The following is a 22,300-nucleotide window of genomic DNA, read 5'->3' on the forward strand; positions in this document are numbered from 1 at the left end:
GTACCTCATTTATTGTCTATGTGTATGTACAACAAATGCTTAACACTACTCCTTGGATAAGCCTACTGCTCGACCACACTACCACAAAATAGAGCATTAGTATTATCTATTTTTACCACTATTTTACCTCTAAGGGGAACCCTTGGACTCTGTGCATGCTATTCCTTACTTTGAAATAGCACATACAGAGCCAACTTCCTACATTGGTGGATCAGCGGTGGGGTACAAGACTTTGCATTTGCTGGACTACTCAGCCAATACCTGATCACACGACAAATTCCAAAATTGTCATTAGAAATTGATTTTTGCAATTTGAAAAGTTTTCTAAATTCTTAAAAGACCTGCTAGGGCCTTGTGTTAGATCCTGTTTAGCATTTCTTTTAGAGTTTAAAAGTTTGTAAAAGTTTGAATTAGATTCTAGAACCAGTTTTAGTTTCTTAAAAAGTATTCCAACTTTTAGAAGCATAATGTCTAGCACAGATGTGAATGTGGTGGAACTCGACACCACACCTTACCTCCATCTACAGATGAGAGAGCTAAGGTCACTCTGTAAACTAAAGAAAATAGCAATGGGCCCCAAACCTACCAAAGTACAGCTCCAGGAGCTTTTGGCAGAGTTTGAAAAGGCCAACCCCTCTGAGGATGGCAACTCAGAGGATGAAGATAGTGACTTGGAGGGAAATTCCCCCCCTCCAGTCCTACTTAGGGAGAGCAGGGCTTCTCAAGCCCTGACTCCACAAATAATAGTCAGAGATGCTGGTTCCCTCACAGGAGGGACCAACAACTCTGAAAGCACTGAGGATAACTCCAGTGAAGAGGACATCCAGTTAGCCAGGATGGCCAAAAGATTGGCTTTGGAAAGACAGATCCTAGCCATAGAGAGGGAAAGACAAGAGATGGGCCTAGGACCCATCAATGGTGGCAGCAACATAAATAGGGTCAGAGATTCTCCTGACATGTTGAAAATCCCCAAAGGGATTGTAACTAAATATGAAGATGGTGATGACATCACCAAATGGTTCACAGCTTTTGAGAGGGCTTGTGTAACCAGAAAAGTGAACAGATCTCACTGGGGTGCTCTCCTTTGGGAAATGTTCACAGGAAAGTGTAGGGATAGACTCCTCACACTCTCTGGACAAGATGCAGAATCTTATGACCTCATGAAGGGTACCCTGATTGAGGGCTTTGGATTCTCCACTGAGGAGTACAGGATTAGGTTCAGGGGGGCTCAAAAATCCTCGAGCCAGACCTGGGTTGACTTTGTTGACTACTCAGTGAAAACACTAGATGGTTGGATTCAAGGCAGTGGTGTAAGTAATTATGATGGGCTGTACAATTTATTTGTGAAAGAACACCTGTTAAGTAATTGTTTCAATGATAAACTGCATCAGCATCTGGTAGACCTAGGACCAATTTCTCCCCAAGAATTGGGAAAGAAGGCGGACCATTGGGTCAAGACAAGGGTGTCCAAGACTTCAACAGGGGGTGACCAAAAGAAAGGGGTCACAAAGACTCCCCAGCAGAAGGGTGATGAGACAACCAAAACTAAAAATAGTAAAGAGTCTTCTACAGGCCCCCAAAAACCTGCACAGGAGGGTGGGCCCAGAGCCTCTTCACAAAACAATGGGTACAAGGGTAAAAACTTTGATCCCAAAAAGGCCTGGTGTCATAGCTGTAAACAGCATGGACACCAAACTGGAGACAAGGCCTGTCCCAAGAAAGGTTCCACTCCAAACTCCCATCCAGGTAACACTGGTATGGCTAGTCTCCAAGTGGGATCAACAGTGTGCCCAGAGCAAATCAGGGTCCACACTGAAGCTACTCTAGTTTCTGAGGGTGGGGTGGATTTAGCCACACTAGCTGTCTGGCCGCCTAACATGCAAAAATACAGACAGCAACTCTTAATTAATGGGACTAGAATAGAGGGCCTGAGGGATACAGGTGCCAGTGTCACCATGGTGACAGAGAAACTGGTTTCCCCTGGCCAATACCTGACTGGAAAAACTTACACAGTCACCAACGCTGACAATCAGAGAAAAGTACATCCCATGGCAATGGTTACTTTAGAATGGGGAGGGGTCAATGGCCTGAAACAGGTGGTGGTCTCCTCAAATATCCCGGTGGACTGTCTGCTTGGAAATGACCTGGAGTCCTCAGCATGGGCTGAGGTAGAGCTAAAAACCCATGCAGCAATGCTGGGTATCCCTGAACTGGTGTGTGTGAAAACGAGAGCACAATGCAAGGCACAGGGTGAAAAAGTAGAGCTGGAGTCTGGAAAAATGGCCCAGCCTACCAAGAGAACAGGAAAGTCAGTTGGGAAACCAACTGCAACACAGCAAAAGAAAGGGAACCTCTCTTCTCAGGAAGAAGTTCTGCCCTCTGAGGGAACTGAGCCTTTGGAGCTTGAACCTTATCAGGTTGAGCTCTTAGGCCCAGGGGGACCCTCAAGGGAAGAGCTGTGTAAGGGACAAGAAACCTGTCCCTCTCTTGAAGGCCTTAGGCAGCAAGCTGCTGAAGAGTCCAAAGGCAAGAAAAATGGAACACATAGGGTCTATTGGGAAGATGGGCTCCTGTACACTGAGGCCAGAGACCCCAAACCTGGTGCCACTAGGAGAGTGGTAGTGCCTCAGCTGTTCAGAGAGTTCATCCTAACATTGGCCCATGACATTCCCCTTGCTGGACATTTGGGACAAACCAAGACGTGGGAGAGGTTAGTCAACCACTTCTACTGGCCCAATATGTCCAACATGGTTAAGGAGTTTTGCCTCTCCTGCCCCACCTGTCAAGCCAGTGGTAAGACAGGTGGGCACCCAAAGGCCCCCCTCATTCCACTTCCAGTGGTGGGGGTGCCCTTTGAAAGAGTGGGTGTGGACATAGTTGGTCCACTGGAACCTCCCACAGCCTCAGGAAATATGTATATCCTGGTAGTAGTGGATCATGCTACCAGGTATCCTGAAGCTATTCCCCTTAGGTCGACTACTGCCCCTGCAGTAGCCAAGGCCCTCATTGGTATCTTTACCAGAGTGGGTTTCCCTAAGGAGGTGGTGTCTGACAGAGGTACCAACTTCATGTCAGCATACCTAAAGCACATGTGGAATGAGTGTGGAGTGACTTATAAATTCACTACACCTTACCATCCACAAACTAATGGCTTAGTTGAGAGATTCAACAAGACATTAAAAGGCATGATCATGGGGCTCCCAGAAAAACTCAAAAGGAGATGGGATGTCCTCCTGCCATGTCTGCTTTTCGCTTACAGGGAGGTACCACAGAAGGGAGTAGGGTTCTCACCCTTTGAACTTCTGTTTGGTCATCCTGTAAGGGGACCACTTGCCCTTGTTAAAGAAGGCTGGGAGAGACCTCTCCATGAGCCTAAACAGGACATAGTGGACTATGTACTTGGCCTTCGCTCTAGAATGGCAGAGTACATGGAAAAGGCAACCAAAAACCTTGAGGCCAGCCAACAGCTCCAGAAGTTTTGGTATGACCAAAAGGCTGCACTGGTTGAGTTCCAACCAGGGCAGAAAGTCTGGGTTCTGGAGCCTGTGGCTCCCAGGGCACTCCAGGACAAATGGAGTGGCCCTTACCCAGTACTAGAGAGGAAGAGTCAGGTCACCTACTTGGTGGACCTGGGCACAAGCAGGAGCCCCAAAAGGGTGATCCATGTAAACCGCCTTAAGCTCTTCCACGACAGGGCTGATGTCAATCTGTTGATGGTAACAGATGAGGATCAGGAGGCAGAGAGTGAACCTCTCCCTGATCTTCTGTCATCAGACCCAAGAGATGGCACAGTAGATGGAGTGATCTACTCAGACACCCTCTCTGGCCAACAGCAGGCTGATTGTAGGAGAGTCCTACAACAGTTCCCTGAGCTTTTCTCCCTAACCCCTGGTCAGACACCCCTGTGTACCCATGATGTGGACACAGGAGACAGCATGCCTGTCAAAAACAAAATCTTCAGACAGTCTGACCATGTTAAGGAAAGCATCAAGGTGGAAGTCCACAAGATGCTGGAATTGGGAGTAATTGAGCGCTCTGACAGCCCCTGGGCTAGCCCAGTGGTCTTAGTCCCCAAACCTCACACCAAAGATGGAAAGAAAGAGATGAGGTTTTGTGTGGACTACAGAGGGCTCAATTCTGTCACCAAGACAGATGCTCATCCAATTCCAAGAGCTGATGAGCTCATTGATAAATTAGGTGCTGCCAAATTTCTAAGTACCTTTGACTTGACAGCAGGGTACTGGCAAATAAAAATGGCACCTGGAGCAAAAGAAAAGACAGCATTCTCCACACCTGATGGGCATTATCAGTTTACTGTTATGCCCTTTGGTTTAAAGAATGCCCCTGCCACCTTCCAAAGGTTGGTGAATCAAGTCCTTGCTGGCTTGGAGTCCTTTAGCACAGCTTATCTTGATGATATTGCTGTCTTTAGCTCCACCTGGCAGGATCACCTGGTCCACCTGAGGAAGGTTTTGAAGGCTCTGCAATCTGCAGGCCTCTCTATCAAGGCATCCAAATGCCAGATAGGGCAGGGAACTGTGGTTTACTTGGGACACCTTGTAGGTGGAGGCCAAGTTCAGCCACTCCAACCCAAGATCCAGACCATTCTGGACTGGGTAGCTCCAAAAACCCAGACTCAAGTCAGGGCATTCCTTGGCTTGACTGGGTACTACAGGAGGTTTGTGAAGGGATATGGATCCATTGTGACAGCCCTCACTGAGCTCACCTCCAAGAAAATGCCCAAGAAAGTGAACTGGACTGTGGACTGCCAACAGGCCTTTGACACCCTGAAACAAGCAATGTGCTCAGCACCAGTTCTCAAAGCTCCAGATTATTCTAAGCAGTTCATTGTGCAGACTGATGCCTCTGAACATGGGATAGGGGCAGTTCTGTCCCAAACAAATGATGATGGCCTTGACCAGCCTGTTGCTTTCATTAGCAGGAGGTTACTCCCCAGGGAGCAGCGTTGGAGTGCCATTGAGAGGGAGGCCTTTGCTGTGGTTTGGTCCCTGAAGAAGCTGAGACCATACCTCTTTGGGACTCACTTCCTAGTTCAAACTGACCACAGACCTCTCAAATGGCTGATGCAAATGAAAGGTGAAAATCCTAAACTGTTGAGGTGGTCCATCTCCCTACAGGGAATGGACTTTATAGTGGAACACAGACCTGGGACTGCCCATGCCAATGCAGATGGCCTTTCCAGGTTCTTCCACTTAGAAAATGAAGACTCTCTTGGGAAAGGTTAGTCTCATCCTCTTTCGTTTGGGGGGGGGTTGTGTAAGGAAATGCCTCCTTGGCATGGTTGCCCCCTGACTTTTTGCCTTTGCTGATGCTATGTTTACAATTGAAAGTGTGCTGAGGCCTGCTAACCAGGCCCCAGCACCAGTGTTCTTTCCCTAACCTGTACTTTTGTATCCACAATTGGCAGACCCTGGCATCCAGATAAGTCCCTTGTAACTGGTACTTCTAGTACCAAGGGCCCTGATGCCAAGGAAGGTCTCTAAGGGCTGCAGCATGTCTTATGCCACCCTGGAGACCTCTCACTCAGCACAGACACACTGCTTGCCAGCTTGTGTGTGCTAGTGAGGACAAAATGAGTAAGTCGACATGGCACTCCCCTCAGGGTGCCATGCCAGCCTCTCACTGCCTATGCAGTATAGGTAAGCCACCCCTCTAGCAGGCCTTACAGCCCTAAGGCAGGGTGCACTATACCATAGGTGAGGGTACCAGTGCATGAGCATGGTACCCCTACAGTGTCTAAACAAAACCTTAGACATTGTAAGTGCAGGGTAGCCATAAGAGTATATGGTCTGGGAGTTTGTCAAACACGAACTCCACAGCACCATAATGGCTACACTGAAAACTGGGAAGTTTGGTATCAAACTTCTCAGCACAATAAATGCACACTGATGCCAGTGTACATTTTATTGTAAAATACACCACAGAGGGCACCTTAGAGGTGCCCCCTGAAACTTAACCGACTATCTGTGTAGGCTGACTAGTTTTAGCAGCCTGCCACAAACCGATACATGTTGCTGGCCCCATGGGGAGGGTGCCTTTGTCACTCTGAGGCCAGTAACAAAGCCTGCACTGGGTGGAGATGCTAACACCTCTCCCAGGCAGGAATTGTCACACCTGGCGGTGAGCCTCAAAGGCTCACCTCCTTTGTGCCAACCCAGCAGGACACTCCAGCTAGTGGAGTTGCCCGCCCCCTCCGGCCAGGCCCCACTTTTGGCGGCAAGGCCGGAGAAAATAATGAGAATAACAAGGAGGAGTCACTGGCCAGTCAGGACAGCCCCTAAGGTGTCCTGAGCTGAGGTGATTCTAACTTTTAGAAATCCTCCATCTTGCAGATGGAGGATTCCCCCAATAGGGTTAGGATTGTGACCCCCTCCCCTTGGGAGGAGGCACAAAGAGGGTGTACCCACCCTCAGGGCTAGTAGCCATTGGCTACTAACCCCCCAGACCTAAACACGCCCTTAAATTTAGTATTTAAGGGCTACCCTGAACCCTAGAAAATTAGATTCCTGCAACAAGAAGAAGGACTGCCCAGCTGAAAACCCCTGCAGCGGAAGACCAGAAGACGACAACTGCCTTGGCTCCAGAAACTCACCGGCCTGTCTCCTGCCTTCCAAAGATCCTGCTCCAGCGACGCCTTCCGAAGGGACCAGCGACCTCGACACCCTCTGAGGACTGCCCCTGCTTCGAAAAGACAAGAAACTCCCGAGGACAGCGGACCTGCTCCAAGAAAAGCTGCAACTTTGTTTCCAGCAGCTTTAAAGAACCCTGCAAGCTCCCCGCAAGAAGCGTGAGACTTGCAACACTGCACCCGGCGACCCCGACTCGACTGGTGGAGATCCGACGCCTCAGGAGGGACCCCAGGACTACTCTGATACTGTGAGTACCAAAACCTGTCCCCCCTGAGCCCCCACAGCGCCGCCTGCAGAGGGAATCCCGAGGCTTCCCCTGACCGCGACTCTTTGAACCTAAAGTCCCGACGCCTGGGAGAGACCCTGCACCCGCAGCCCCCAGGACCTGAAGGACCGGACTTTCACTGGAGAAGTGACCCCCAGGAGTCCCTCTCCCTTGCCCAAGTGGAGGTTTCCCCGAGGAATCCCCCCCTTGCCTGCCTGCAGCGCTGAAGAGATCCCGAGATCTCTCATAGACTAACATTGCGAACCCGACGCTTGTTCCTACACTGCACCCGGCCGCCCCCGCGCCGCTGAGGGTGAAATTTCTGTGTGGACTTGTGTCCCCCCCGGTGCCCTACAAAACCCCCCTGGTCTGCCCTCCGACGACGCGGGTACTTACCTGCAAGCAGACCGGAACCGGGGCACCCCCTTCTCTCCATTCTAGCCTATGTGTTTTGGGCACCACTTTGAACTCTGCACCTGACCGGCCCTGAGCTGCTGGTGTGGTGACTTTGGGGTTGCTCTGAACCCCCAACGGTGGGCTACCTTGGACCAAGAACTGAACCCTGTAAGCGTCTTACTTACCTGGTAAAACTAATCAAAACTTACCTCCCCTAGGAACTGTGAAAATTGCACTAAGTGTCCACTTTTAAAACAGCTATTTGTCAATAACTTGAAAAGTATACATGCAATTTTGATGATTTTAAGTTCCTAAAGTACTTACCTGCAATACCTTTCGAATGAGCTATTACATGTAGAATTTGAACCTGTGGTTCTTAAAATAAACTAAGAAAAGATATTTTTCTATATAAAAACCTATTGGCTGGATTTGTCTCTGAGTGTGTGTACCTCATTTATTGTCTATGTGTATGTACAACAAATGCTTAACACTACTCCTTGGATAAGCCTACTGCTCGACCACACTACCACAAAATGGAGCATTAGTATTATCTATTTTTACCACTATTTTACCTCTAAGGGGAACCCTTGGACTCTGTGCATGCTATTCCTTACTTTGAAATAGCACATACAGAGCCAACTTCCTACAACGACCAAGTTGCGGCCTTGCAGATGTCGACCACAGGAACACCTCTGGCCAAGGCCGAAGTGGCCGACTTAGCTCTGGTGGAATGAGCTCTAATGCCCTCAGGAGGATCCTTCTTTGCCAAAGAGTAACAGATTTTAATGCAAAGAACAACCCACCTGGATAGTGTTCTCTTGTGGACTGCCGTTCCTCTCCTCTTGCCCACGTATCCAATAAACAGCTGATCCTCCAGCCTGAAATCCTTTGTTCTATCAATAAAGAAGCTCAACGCCCTCTTTGGGTCCAGACGGTGCAGTCTTTCTTCCTCTTTGGAAGGATGAGGCGGAGGATAGAACGTGGACAAAGTAATTGCCTGAGCCAAATGGAAGGGTGAAACAACCTTCGGGAGGAAAGCAGCCTTGGTCCTCAACACCACCTTATCCCCATAAAAAGTTGTATAAGGGGGCTTTACTGATAAGGCCTGCAACTCACTCACTCTCCTTGCTGATGTTATAGCTATCAGGAAGACTGTTTTTAAAACCAAATACCTTAAGGGGCAAGAATGCATAGGTTCAAAAGGGGACCCCATAAGGAAAGTCAGGACCAAGGACAAATCCCATTGCGGCATAACGAATGGCTTTGGAGGATATTTATTTAGAAGACCTTTCAAGAATCTGATAACAATAGGGGATTTAAATAAAGATGGTTGGTCTGGAAGACATATGAAGGCTGACAAGGCCGATAAATAACCCTTAATGGTAGCCACTGCACAACCTTTCTGCGCTAGAGACAGAGCAAAAGACAAAACGTCCGATAGATGAGCATGCAAAGGACCAATCTGCCTCTCTCCACACCACGCAACAAATTTAGACCATCTATTAGCGTAGATAGATTTAGTGGAGTGTCGCCTGGCCGCTAATATAACATCCACTACCTCAGGTGGGAGAGAGAAGGAACTCTGGTTGCCCCGTTCAATCTCCAGGCATGTAGGTGCAGACTCTTGAGGTTGGGGTGTAGAACCTGCCCCTGCGACTGCGAGAGGAGGTCTGCCCTGAAAGGGAGACGGAGCGGAGGGCACATTGAGAGTTGGAGAAGGTCGGAGTACCATACCCTCCTTGGCCAATCCGGAGCTATTAGGATGACTAGAGCCCGGTCCTGGCGAATCTTCCTCAATACTCGAGGAATCAAGGGTATGGGAGGAAACGCGTAAAGCAACTGGCCGCACCAGGTTATTTGAAACGCGTCCCCCAACGCTCCCTGCATCGGATACTGGAGGCTGCAGAATAACGGACAATGCGCGTTCTCTCGAGTGGCAAACCGATCTACCCGAGGAAACCCCCATGTAAAGAAATGGCTCCCTGTTGCAGTTACCCCCAACTTTTTGCCTGATACTGATGCTGACTTGACTGAGAAGTGTGCTGGGACCCTGCTAACCAGGCCCCAGCACCAGTGTTCTTTCACCTAAAATGTACCATTGTTTCCACAATTGGCACAACCCTGGCACCTAGTTAAGTCCCTTGTAACTGGTACCCCTGGTACCAAGGGCCCTGATGCCAGGGAAGGTCTCTAAGGGCTGCAGCATGTCTTATGCCACCCTAGGGACCCCTCACTCAGCACAGACACACTGCTTGCCAGCTTGTGTGTGCTGATGGGGAGAAAATGACTAAGTCGACATGGGACTCCCCTCAGGGTGCCATGCCAACCTCCCACTGCCTGTGGCATAGGTAAGTCACCACTCTAGTAGGCCTTACAGCCCTAAGGCAGGGTGCACTATACCACAGGTGAGGGCATATGTGCATGAGCACTATGCCCCTACAGTGTCTAAGCAAAACCTTAGACATTGTAAGTGCAGGGTAGCCATAAGAGTATATGGGCTGGGAGTCTGTCAAAAACGAACTCCACAGCTCCATAATGGCTACACTGAATACTGGGAAGTTTAGTATCAAACTTCTCAGAATAATAAACCCACACTGATGCCAGTGTTGGATTTATTAAAAAATGCACACAGAGGGCATCTTGGAGATACCCCCTGTATTTTACCCAATTGTTCAGTGCAGGACTGACTGGTCTGTGCCAGCCTGCTGCTGAGAGACGAGTGTCTGACCTCATGCGGTGAGAGCCTTTGTGCTCTCTGAGGACAGAAACAAAGCCTGCTCTGGGTGGAGGTGCTTCACACCTCCCCCCTGCAGGAACTGTAACACCTAGCAGTGAGCTTCAAAGGCTCAAGCTTCGTGTTACAATGCCCCAGGGCACTCCAGCTAGTGGAGATGCCCGCCCCCTGGACCCAGCCCCCACTTTTGGCTGCAAGTCCAGGAGAGATAATGAGAAAAACAAGGAGGAGTCACTGGCCAGTCAGGACAGCCCCTAAGGTGTCCTGAGCTGAGGTGACTCTGACTTTTAGAAATCCTCCATCTTGTAGAAGGAGGATTCCCCCAATAGGATTAGGGATGTGACCCCCTCCCCTTGGGAGGAGGCACAAAGAGGGTGTACCCACCCTCAGGGCTAGTAGCAATTGGCTACTAACCCCCCAGACCTAAACACGCCCTTAAATTTAGTATTTAAGGGCTCTCCCTGAACCTAGAAATTAGATTCCTGCAACAACAAGAATAAGGACTGCCTAGCTGAAACCCCTGCAGAGGAAGACCAGAAGACAACAACTGCCTTGGCTCCAGAAACTCACCGGCCTGTCTCCTGCCTTCCAAAGAACTCTGCTCCAGCGACGCCTTCCAAAGGGACCAGCGACCTCTGCATCCTCTGAGGACTGCCCTGCTTCGACGACGACAAGAAACTCCAGAGGACAGCGGACCTGCTCCAAAAAGACTGCAACTTTATCCAAAGGAGCAGCTTTAAAGAACCCTGCAATCTCCTCGCAAGAAGCGTGAGACTTGCAACACTGCACCCGGCGACCCCGACTCGGCTGGTGGAGAACCAACACCTCAGGGAGGACCCCCGGACTACTCCACGACTGTGAGTACCAAAACCTGTCCCCCCTGAGCCTCCACAGCGCCGCCTGCAGAGGGAATCCCGAGGCTTCCCCTGACCGCGACTCTCTGAAACCTAAGTCCCGACGCCTGGAAAAGACCCTGCACCCGCAGCCCCCAGGACCTAAAGGACCGGACTTTCACTGCAGAAGTGACCCCCAGGAGTCCCTCTCCCTTGCCCAAGTGTAGGTTTCCCCGAGGAAGCCCCCCCTTGCCTGCCTGCAGCGCTGAAGAGATCCCTTGATCTCTCATTGACTTCCATTGCAAACCCGACGCTTGCTCTAACACTGCACCCGGCCGCCCCCGCGCCGCTGAAGGTGAAATTTCTGTGTGGGCTTGTGTCCCCCCCGGTGCCCTACAAAACCCCCCTGGTCTGCCCTCCGAAGACGCGGGTACTTACCTGCAAGCAGACCGGAACCGGGGCACCCCCTTCTCTCCAATGAAGCCTATGCGTTTTGGGCACCACTTTGAACTCTGCACCTGACCGGCCCTGAGCTGCTGGTGTGGTAACTTTGGGGTTGCTCTGAACCCCCAACGGTGGGCTACCTTGGACCAAGAACTGAACCCTGTAAGTGTCTTACTTACCTGGTAAAACTAACAAATACTTACCTCCCCCAGGAACTGTGAAAATTGCACTAAGTGTCCACTTTTAAAATAGCTATTTGTGAATAACTTGAAAAGTACACATGCAATTGAAATGATTCAAAGTTCCTAATGTACTTACCTGCAATACCTTTCAAACAAGATATTACATGTTAAATTTGAACCTGTGGTTCTTAAAATAAACTAAGAAAAGATATTTTTCTATAACAAAACCTATTGGCTGGATTTGTCTTTGAGTGTGTGTACCTCATTTATTGTCTATGTGTATGTACAACAAATGCTTAACACTACTCCTTGGATAAGCCTACTGCTCGACCACACTACCACAAAATAGAGCATTAGTATTATCTATTTTTACCACTATTTTACCTCTAAGGGGAACCCTTGGACTCTGTGCATGCTATTCCTTACTTTGAAATAGCACATACAGAGCCAACTTCCTACACCCCACCTCTGGAAGATTAAACGGACTTGATCTGGATGGAGACGCCACTCGTGGTCTGCCGAGAAATGGCGACTGAGACTGTCCGCACGCACGAGCTTCTCTACGGCGCCGGGAGTCTCGATGACGCCGATGTCTTGGAGAAGAAGACTTCTTGTGATGCTTCTCTTTCGATTTCGCCATAAACAGCTTCGCCTCACGTTCCTTGAGGGCCTTTGGATTCATGTGCTGGCATGAATCACAAGTCGAGACGTCGTGGTCGGAGCTCAAACACCAAAGGCAATCGGAATGAGGATCCGTCACCGACATCTTGCCTCCACACTCACGACAAGGCTTGAATCCAGACTTTCTCTGCGACATTATTACCACAGCGAAAGACTACGCAGCAAAAATACACTGTAACCACAAAAGTAACAGTTGCTCCCTCGAAGATAACTGTTTTGAATGCACGGAAAAAAGGGAACTGACGTCCGCACGTCATCGAGGACCTCTTATTGCCTGTATGACGTCAGACTGCGTCACGTGGGCTAGAGTGACGTCCTCGTCGACGTGCAGTGACTAGTAAGAAGATTTCCGTCGAATGCTGGCGCCATGGGAGTATTCATTAGGTGAGGAATCCACAGGTAGTTGTATCCATCAGAACTATGGTTTTTGCCAATGTTTCAATATTTCCAATCTTGCTGAAAATGGTTTTGCACTAATTTTCTTTTATTTTTTTCTGTTTTTAATAATACTAGCATGAATCAAGCATATTTTACTAAATGATGCCTCAAAGAAACTAGCCCTAAAATTGCAGTTTAGAAAAATATTTTTCTTCTACTTGCCATCTTTTTGTACACATTTTATTTTGCTAGCAAAGAATCGTCAATATTATTTTCTGGCTTCTGCATGTATTTGCATCTAATCAAAGTGCAGTTTGGGAGCATCATAAGCAGCCTTAAATTTGTCAACTTTGCAAATGTGTGCGCCCATTTACACACTGGAAAAACGGTCAGTAGTGCAAGCCGAGCTCACTGCATTTTCTAAGAGCGCTCCCCCTATTAATAAAGACTTTGCATATTGAACCATAATGAAAATGTCACTTACCCAGTGTACATCGGTTCGTGGCATCAGTCGCTGTAGATTCGCATGTTTTGCATAGCTCGCCATCTGGTGTTGGGCCGGAGTGTTACAAGTTGTTTTTCTTCGAAGAAGTCTTTCGAGTCACGGGACTGAGTGACTCCTCCTTTTGTCTCCATTGCGCATGGGCGTCTACTCCATCTTCGATTGTTTTTCCCCCGCAGAGGGTGAGGTAGGAGTTGAATTGTAGTAATAGTGCCCATGCAATGGAGTGACTAAGTATGTACTTATTTAAGGTTGAAATGATATATATACAAATAGTTGAAGGTAACTTCCGAACTGCTACAGGCTCCCGGGGAGGCGGGTGGGCACATGCGAATCTACAGCGACTGATGCCACGAACAGATGTACACTGGGTAAGTGACATTTTCAGTTCGATGGCATCTGTCGCTGTAGATACGCATGTTTTGCATAGACTAGTAAGCAGTTATCTCCCCAAAAGCGGTGGCTCAGCCTGTAGGAGTGGAAGTAGTCTGAAACAATGTTCTTAATACGGCTTGACCTACTGTGGCTTGTTGTGCGGATAACATGTCTACACAGTAGTGCTTGGTGAATGTGTGAGGCGTAGACCATGTGGCGGCCTTACATATTTCTTGCATTGGGATGTTTCCTAGAAAGGCCATGGTAGCACCTTTCTTTCTGGTTGAGTGTGCCCTTGGTGTAATGGGCAGCTGTCGTTTAGCTTTAAGGTAGCAGATTTGGATGCATTTAACTATCCATCTGGCTATACCTTGTTTTGATATTGGGTTTCCTGCATGAGGTTTTTGTAATGCAATAAATAGTTGTTTAGTCTTTCTGATGTTCTTTGTTCTGTCAATGTAATACATTAATGCTCTTTTGACATCTAATGTATGTAGTGCCCTCTCAGCTACGGTATCTGGCTGTGGAAAGAACACTGGAAGTTCCACTGTTTGATTTAGATGGAACGGTGAAATAACCTTTAGTAAAAAATTTGGATTAGTCCTTAGGACGACCTTATTCTTGTGTAGTTGTATAAAAGGTTCTTGTATTGTAAACGCCTGAATCTCGCTTACTCTTCTTAGGGAAGTAATGGCGATGAGAAATGCAACCTTCCAGGTTAGGAACTGTATTTCGCAGGAGTGCATGGGTTCAAAAGGTGGACCCATAAGTCTAGTTAGGACAACATTTAGGTTCCATGAAGGAACAGGTGGTGTTCTTGGTGGTATAATTCTCTTAAGGCCCTCCATGAATGCTTTAATGACTGGTATTCTATATAGGGAAGTTGAATAGGTAGTCTGCAGGTATGCAGATATTGCTGCAAGGTGTATTTTAATGGAAGAGAAAGCCAGGTTAGATTTTTGTAAGTGAAGCAAGTAACCCACTACATGTTTTGGAGTCGTGTGTAATGGTTGGATTTGATTAATATGGCAGTAGCAAACAAACCTCTTCCATTTACTTGCATAGCAGTGCCTGGTGGATGGCCTTCTGGCTTGCTTTATGACTTCCATACATTCTTGGGTAAGTTGTAAGTGCCCGAATTCTAGGATTTCAGGAGCCAAATTGCTAGAGTCAGCGATGCTGGATCTGGGTGTCTGATCTTTTGGTTGTGTTGTGTCAATAGATCTGGCCTGTTGGGCAATTTGATGTGGGGTACTACTGATAGGTCTAGCAGCGTTGTGTACCAGGGTTGCCTTGCCCAAGTTGGTGCTATTAATATGAGTTTGAGTTTGTTTTGACTGAGTTTGTTTACCAGATAAGGAAGGAGAGGGAGAGGAGGAAAAGCGTAAGCAAATATCCCTGACTAGTTCATCCATAGGGCATTGCCTTGGGACTGCTTGTGTGGGTATCTGGATGCGAAGTTTTGGCATTTTGCGTTCTCCTTCGTCGCAAACAAGTCTATTTGAGGTGTTCCCCAGAGTTTGAAATAGGTGTTCAGAATTTGGGGGTGAATTTCCCATTCGTGGACCTGTTGGTGATCTCGAGAGAGATTGTCTGCGAGTTGATTCTGAATCCCTGGTATAAATTGTGCTATTAGGCGAATTTGGTTGTGAATTGCCCAACGCCAAATTTTTTGTGCTAGCAGGCTTAACTGCGTGGAGTGTGTCCCCCCTTGTTTGTTTAGATAATACATTCTCGTCAAAACAGACAACATGACAACAATGTATTTGTGAACTATTATTGGCTGGAAAGCTTTTAGTGCTTGAAAAACTGCTAGCAGTTCTAGGTGATTTACATGCAGTTTTGTTTGATGTACGTTCCATTGTCCTTGTATGCTGTGTTGATCGAGGTGTGCTCCCCACCCTGTCATGGAAGCCATCATGCCTAGGAGTTGTAATATCATCTTTGCTTGTATCTTTTGTGTTGGATACATGCGTTGTATGATGTTGTTGAAATTTTGGATTCTTTGGGGACTTGGAGTGGCTACTCCTTTTGTTGAGTCCATTATGGCTCCTAGGTATTATTGTACCTTGCACGGCAGAATGTTGGATTTCGTGAAGTTGACGGTGAACCCTAGTTTGAAGAGGGTTTGTATGATCTGATTTGTGTGGTTTGAGCACTCTATTAACGAATGGGCCTTGATTAGCCAGTCGTCTAGATATGGGAACACATGTATTTGCTGCCTTCTGATGTGTGCAGAGACTACTGCTATGCTAGACATTTGGTAAAGACTCTTGGTGCGGTTGTTAATCCGAAAGGCAATACCTTGAATTGGTAATGTATTCCTTTGAATACAAACCTTAGGTATTTCCTGTGCGATGGGTGTATTGGTATATGGAAATACGCGTCTTTGAGGTCTAAAGTTGTCATGTAGTCGTGTAGTTTTAGCAATGGTAACACTTCTTGTAGTGTGACCATGTGAAAGTGGTCTGATTTGATGAATGTGTTTACTATTCTGAGGTCTAGGATTGGTCTCAGCGTTTTGTCCTTCTTTGGTATCAGAAAGTACAGTGAGTAAACTCCTGTGTTTATTTGTGTGTTTGGTACTAATTCGATTGCATTCTTCTGCAATAGTGCCTGCACTTCTATCTCCAGGAGATTGGAATGATGTTTTGTCAAATTTTGTGCTTTTGGTGGTATGTTTGGAGGGAATTGTAGAAATTCTATGCAATAACCATGTTGGATAATTGCTAGAACCCAAGTGTCTGTAGTGATTTCCTCCCATGCTTTGTAATAATGACCTATTCTTCCCCCCCACTGGTGTTGTGTGGAGGGGGTGAGTGACATGTGAGTCACTGCTTAGTAGTAGGGGTTTTGGGGCTTTGAAATTTTCCCCTATTCCTAGGGAATTGCCCTCCTCTATATTGTCCCCGAAAACCTCCTCTGTACTGTCCCTGGTAACTGGACGGTGTTGCCTGTGAGGTGCTGGCTTGTGTGCCCTGACCCCGAAACCCCCCTCTAAAGGGTGTTTTACGGAATGTGCTGTAATTCCCTCTGCTCTGCGGGGAGTAGAGTGCGCCCATGGCTTTAGTAGTGTCCGTGTCCTTTTTGAGTTTCTCAATCGCTGTGTCCACTTCTGGACCGAACAGTTCTTTTTCGTTAAAAGGCATATTGAGAACTGCTTGCTGAATCTCTGGTTTAAATCCAGACGTTCGTAGCCATGCATGCCTTCTGATAGTTACAGATGTATTAATTGTCCGTGCAGCTGTATCTGCAGAGTCCATGGAGGAGCGTATTTGGTTGTTTGAAATGTTCTGTCCCTCCTCAACCACTTGTTTTGCCCTCTTTTGTAGGTCCTTGGGCAGATGTTCAATGAGATGTTGCATCTCATCCCAATGAGCTCTGTCATAGCGCGCAAGTAGTGCCTGAGAGTTAGCAATGCGCCACTGGTTTGCAGCTTGTGCTGCGACTCTCTTACCAGCTGCATCGAACTTGCGGCTTTCTTTATCTGGGGGTGGTGCATCTCCAGATGTGTGGGAGTTGGCCCTTTTCCTAGCTGCTCCTACAACGACAGAGTCTGGTGGCAGCTGTGTAGTGATGAAAACCGGGTCTGTAGGAGGCGCCTTATACTTTTTTTCCACTCTTGGTGTGATTGCCCTACTTTTGACCGGCTCCTTAAAGATTTCTTTTGCGTGCCGGAGCATACCAGGGAGCATAGGCAGGCTTTGGTAGGAGCTGTGGGTGGAGGAGAGGGTGTTGAATAAAAAGTCATCCTCGACCTGTTCTGAGTGGAGGCTTACATTGTGAAATTGTGCTGCTCTAGCCAACACTTGAGAATACGCAGTGCTGTCCTCTGGTGGAGATGGCTTCGTAGGGTATGCCTCCGGGCTGTTATCTGACACTGGGGCGTCGTATAAGTCCCATGCGTCCTGATCTTGGTCACCCTGGCTCATGGTGGTGTGAGCTGGGGAATGTGATGGAGTTTGTGCTGGTGAGACGTTAATTACAGGTGGAGGAGAGGGTGGTGGAGTAACCTTTTTCAACACCTTTGTTTGTGGTGTTTGTTCAGTTTGGAACTCCAATCTTCTCTTTCTTCTAATAGGGGGAAGGGTGCTTATTTTTCCTGTCCCCTCCTGTATGAAAATACGCTTTTGCGTATGGTCTACATCAGTTGATTGTAGCTCTTCCTCAAACCTATGCTTTCGCATTTGGGAGGTTAGCGATTGCTCTTCTGTATAAGAGCCTGAAACTGGGTCGGTTGCAGTCTGTTTTGGCACCGAAACCCTGTCTGCATCTTTTTTTCGTCTCCGAGGTGACTTTTTTCTTTTTCGGGGCCGAAACCTCTCGCCGTCAATCTTCGTCGGTGCCGCTGTCTCGGCGTCGAGCCGTGTCTACACCGGTATCTCGGTGTCGATGCTTGTCTCCAGCACTTTCTCGGTCCCGAGAAGGCTGCGTGCCGGTGTCTCGACTGGAGTCGGACGATCTCGGCACTGTTTGGGCCTTTTTCGGTGCCGACGGTCGGTCACCGAATTTATGGGTCGAGCCATGGCCTGGTGGCAGTGGCGTCCCCTGGGCCTTGTAAATCCTCTTCTGAGTGGTTTTCGACGTCTTACTCACGGTTTGTGTATCGTCAAATCCTTCGGAGTCCGATTCGTGGATCGAAAAGGTTCCTTCCTCTTCTTGTTCCTCAAACTCTCGGTGGGCTGTTGGCGCGGACGCCATCTGAAGTCTTCTGGCTCGACGGTCTCGGAGTGTTTTTCGGGACCGGAACGCACGACAGGCCTCGCAGGTGTCTTCACTGTGCTCAGGTGACAGGCACAGGTTACAGACCAAGTGTTGGTCTGTATAGGGGTATTTATTGTGGCATTTGGGACAGAAGCGGATCGGGGTCCGTTCCATCGGCGTTCTTCTGCACGCGGTCAGGCCTACCAGGCCCCGACGGGGGATCGAAAAACTACCCCGAAGGGCACCGGAGCTCTTCGATCTTTCGACGCGGTGTTGAATCTAACTAAGACGATCCCGAACGCAACAATACCGACGAAAATCTTCCGAAATTAGCTATCTTTCCGTTCCGAAACGCGGAGCGACAGGAACACGTCCGAACCCGATGGCGGAAAAAAAACAATCGAAGATGGAGTCGACGCCCATGCGCAATGGAGACAAAAGGAGGAGTCACTCGGTCCAGTGACTCGAAAGACTTCTTCGAAGAAAAACAACTTGTAACACTCCGGCCCAACACCAGATGGCGAGCTATGCAAAACATGCGTATCTACAGCGACAGATGCCATCGAACATACACGTTTTTACAGCGTTAACAAACGAAACACAACTCTTAACTGCATAATTATAATATGGTACTGTGAACTGGTAGCCAGAGATTGGCGAAAAGATCTGCAGCAGCACTAATCCTGTCTAAATCTTTATAGTAGTAACAAAAACTATTCACTGGCACAATGCAACCACAGGCTTTCCTTAAAACAATGTGTGGTGAAAATCTGAAGCCTGCTTGCTTGAGTGTGATTTGGGACATCTCTTCAGTGGCAGGATTTTAACATATGTAATGAATACTTAACTTACTGAGCAATTTGCAACTCAATGTATAAAATGTGTTTAATACAGATATATTAAATGTACCAGTGATTCTGAGCCTGCCACAATATAACTCTAGTTTGATAGTCTATGAAAGATTTGATGTGGCGAGTAGGATCCAGCACAAATTAAAGTGCCAGCGACTTCATAATTTCTTATAACGTGCAATATCTTCCTGTACAACAGCCAATCCTTCACAAGTACAATGTTGTACCCTATTACAATTCCAAAGCAGCAACATTCTACCTGGAAGTCTATTCTTTTGGGTCTACTGTTTCTCAAAAGTAACGTTAGAAACCATACCTGAACCTCTGGGCCTGGTGATGAACTGGGCCTCCAAATCTTCTAGCTGGTGATTGGTATAGCTGAGAAAGAAGTGCCATGTTCTTATTCTGATTGGGATTGGCTGCAAACTTCACAGTAATAGGTTCTGAGGCGCCAGGTGGTTTATGACCATTGTAAGTCGAAATTGCTTCTTCTGCTTCACCCCTTTTGTCAAATCTGATAAAAGCAACCCCTCTGGATGAACCTGTTATTAGAGAAAATGCAGACAAGGGTCTAATAGCAAAGTATTGGGCTAAAATCAAGCAACGTGCATACTGAAACGTCTATCGCATATCTAAATACACTGCTTGTAGAACATCTTGGCAACCTCAATCAAAACATCCACAACAACAAAAACACCAAAAGCACACAGATAAACATGTTGAGTACAGCTCTAGACCACATTTTTGGCATTCACATTTTGAAGGTCATCCCAAAAACTATAGCAGGTACAGTTTACACCAGACTAATTTCACCGAAGAATCCCAAATAAACAGAAACCACACAGAGAATTTACAAGTGGATACAGTAACTGGGAATCTAAAAAAGACTTCTGGTAAACTGTAAAATTCATGTTTACGTCCAAGGGAAGAGGTCATTTTTTTTTTTTTTTTTTTTACAGCAGTGTGGGAGAACTGGATGTAAACAAGCATCCTTTTATCAAGATATGCTGTGAAGAAACCCTGCCTCATGTTATTGACATAATATATCCTGCAACCCCTTTTACATCAGTGCACTTCTATACAATTAAAAAATTCTGCCCTGTGCAAAATGTTCTACAATTTATATCACCTACCCGCGCAGAACAAAATATCAGAGAGAAGGGTTAATTCCAAGTACATTCTCAAAGTCCTTGGAGAAACGTTTTTATCTGCTAGAAAATACAGATTAATTTAGGCATGCTTCAGTTAGCCTAATTGGGCCAAACCAGGCTACAGTGGCAACCATTCATGAAATGCTTCAGAAAGTGCATGTTTGTTTTAGGTGTACAAGCATATTGTAGTAAGCTGGCCTGGTGTTTGGTGGGCACCAATGGTGTTATTACCTTTTACCAGGTCCAGGTATCCCCTATTAGTGAAGTGTAGGCAATGTGTAGGAATTCAGGGCTCTCTAGAGGTAGCTGTGGATGAGCAGCCAAGACTTATCAAGGAAACATGCAAAGCTTATGCAAAACCACTAAAGTCACAGCACTTACACACAAGACAGAACCACACAGTGTAGGAAAAAGTAAAGGTACTTTATCATGGTAACACAAATACTAACAAGTATTTGCAATGCAATAAGTCTTGCGTTTGCTCGAGTTAGAGCTATTAGCGCTGGAAATTTCTAACTGGAACTTGCGTGCCACACAAACTGAAAATAACAAGTAAAACAGTTGACATAAATGAGCAGACTCAAAGTGCCGCTGTGAGTGCAAAGGAGAGACACAAAAGGTAAAAAGTGTGCTTGCAGTCGAAGTTATCGGCAATAGTGTAACAGGGTCGATGGCCACGGCAGTAACAAAACCACCCTAAGGATGGACAAATGTAAAGCATTTACCAACTAAAACAAAGGATTTTTGAAAGGCAAGCCCATGAACGAATGATAGTGATGGGCGTGCAGTGGGGGTGGTTAAAAGCCCAGATGAACGAGTTACTTACCTTCGGTAACGACTTTTCTGGTGGATACATTAGCTACCTGTGGATTCCTCACCTAATGAATACTCCCATGGCGCCAGCATTCGACGGAAATCTTCTTACTAGTCTCTGCACGTCGACGAGGACGTCACTCTAGCCCACGCGACGCAGTCTGACGTCATACAGGCAATAAGAGGTCCTCGACGACGTGCCGACGTCAGTACCAATCATTTTTTACGTGCATGAGAACAACCAGGCAATGCAATGAAAGAGCAAGGCAACATCCCATTACATTGTAAAAATACACAACATTGCATGAATAACTGTAAATCTTTTATATATATATATATATATATATATATATATATATATATATATATATATATATAACTCTCTTTTTAAAATATATATACACATCAAGTATATACGCAAAGATATATACATATATAAATATAATATATACAACATCTATTGCACCCTCAAAGACCAAGAGGAGCGTACTCAAGGATTACTTGGTAAGACCAGAAAGGCAACGGGGAGGCGGGTGGGACCGTGAGGAATCCACAGGTAGCTAATGTATCCACCAGAAAAGTCGTTACCGAAGGTAAGTAACTCGTTCTTCTGATGGATACAACTACCTGTGGATTCCTCACCTAATGAATAGAGTCCCAAAGCAGTACCACGCCCGGCGGTGGGTGCCTAAATGGTCAAACCAAGAAATCCTGCAGCACGGACCGTGCAAAATGGCCGTCCCTTCTAACCTCAGAATCCAAACAGTAATGTTTTGCAAAAGTGTGAAGGGACGACCAAGTTGCGGCCTTGCAGATGTCGACCACAGGAACACCTCTGGCCAAGGCCGAAGTGGCCGACTTAGCTCTGGTGGAATGAGCTCTAATGCCCTCAGGAGGATCCTTCTTTGCCAAAGAGTAACAGATTTTAATGCAAAGAACAACCCACCTGGATAGTGTTCTCTTGTGGACTGCCTTTCCTCTCCTCTTGCCCACGTATCCAATAAACAGCTGATCCTCCAGCCTGAAATCCTTTGTTCTATCAATAAAGAAGCTCAACGACCTCTTTGGGTCCAGACGGTGCAGTCTTTCTTCCTCTTTGGAAGGATGAGGCGGAGGATAGAACGTGGACAAAGTAATTGCCTGAGCCAAATGGAAAGGTGAAACAACCTTCGGGAGGAAAGCAGCCTTGGTCCTCAACACCACCTTATCCCCATAAAAAGTTGTATAAGGGGGCTTTACTGATAAGGCCTGCAACTCACTCATTCTCCTTGCTGATGTTATAGCTATCAGGAAGACTGTTTTTAAAACCAAATACCTTAAGGGGCAAGAATGCATAGGTTC

General features: G+C 47.1%; 1 protein-coding gene across 1 annotated transcript in view; it reads right to left on the minus strand.

The window, feature by feature from the left end:
• The window catches only part of ELAVL1 (ELAV like RNA binding protein 1), a 250,650-nt gene that overhangs the window by 36,435 nt on the left and 191,915 nt on the right, over positions 1-22,300 (minus strand). The window contains exon 6 of the mRNA XM_069216526.1: positions 19,312-19,537. Coding sequence (XP_069072627.1) covers positions 19,312-19,537 — 226 coding nt within the window. The remainder of the gene's footprint in view (positions 1-19,311; positions 19,538-22,300) is intronic.

This window comes from Pleurodeles waltl, chromosome 12, assembly GCF_031143425.1.
Source record: "Pleurodeles waltl isolate 20211129_DDA chromosome 12, aPleWal1.hap1.20221129, whole genome shotgun sequence".
Classification (NCBI taxonomy): domain Eukaryota; kingdom Metazoa; phylum Chordata; class Amphibia; order Caudata; family Salamandridae; genus Pleurodeles; species Pleurodeles waltl.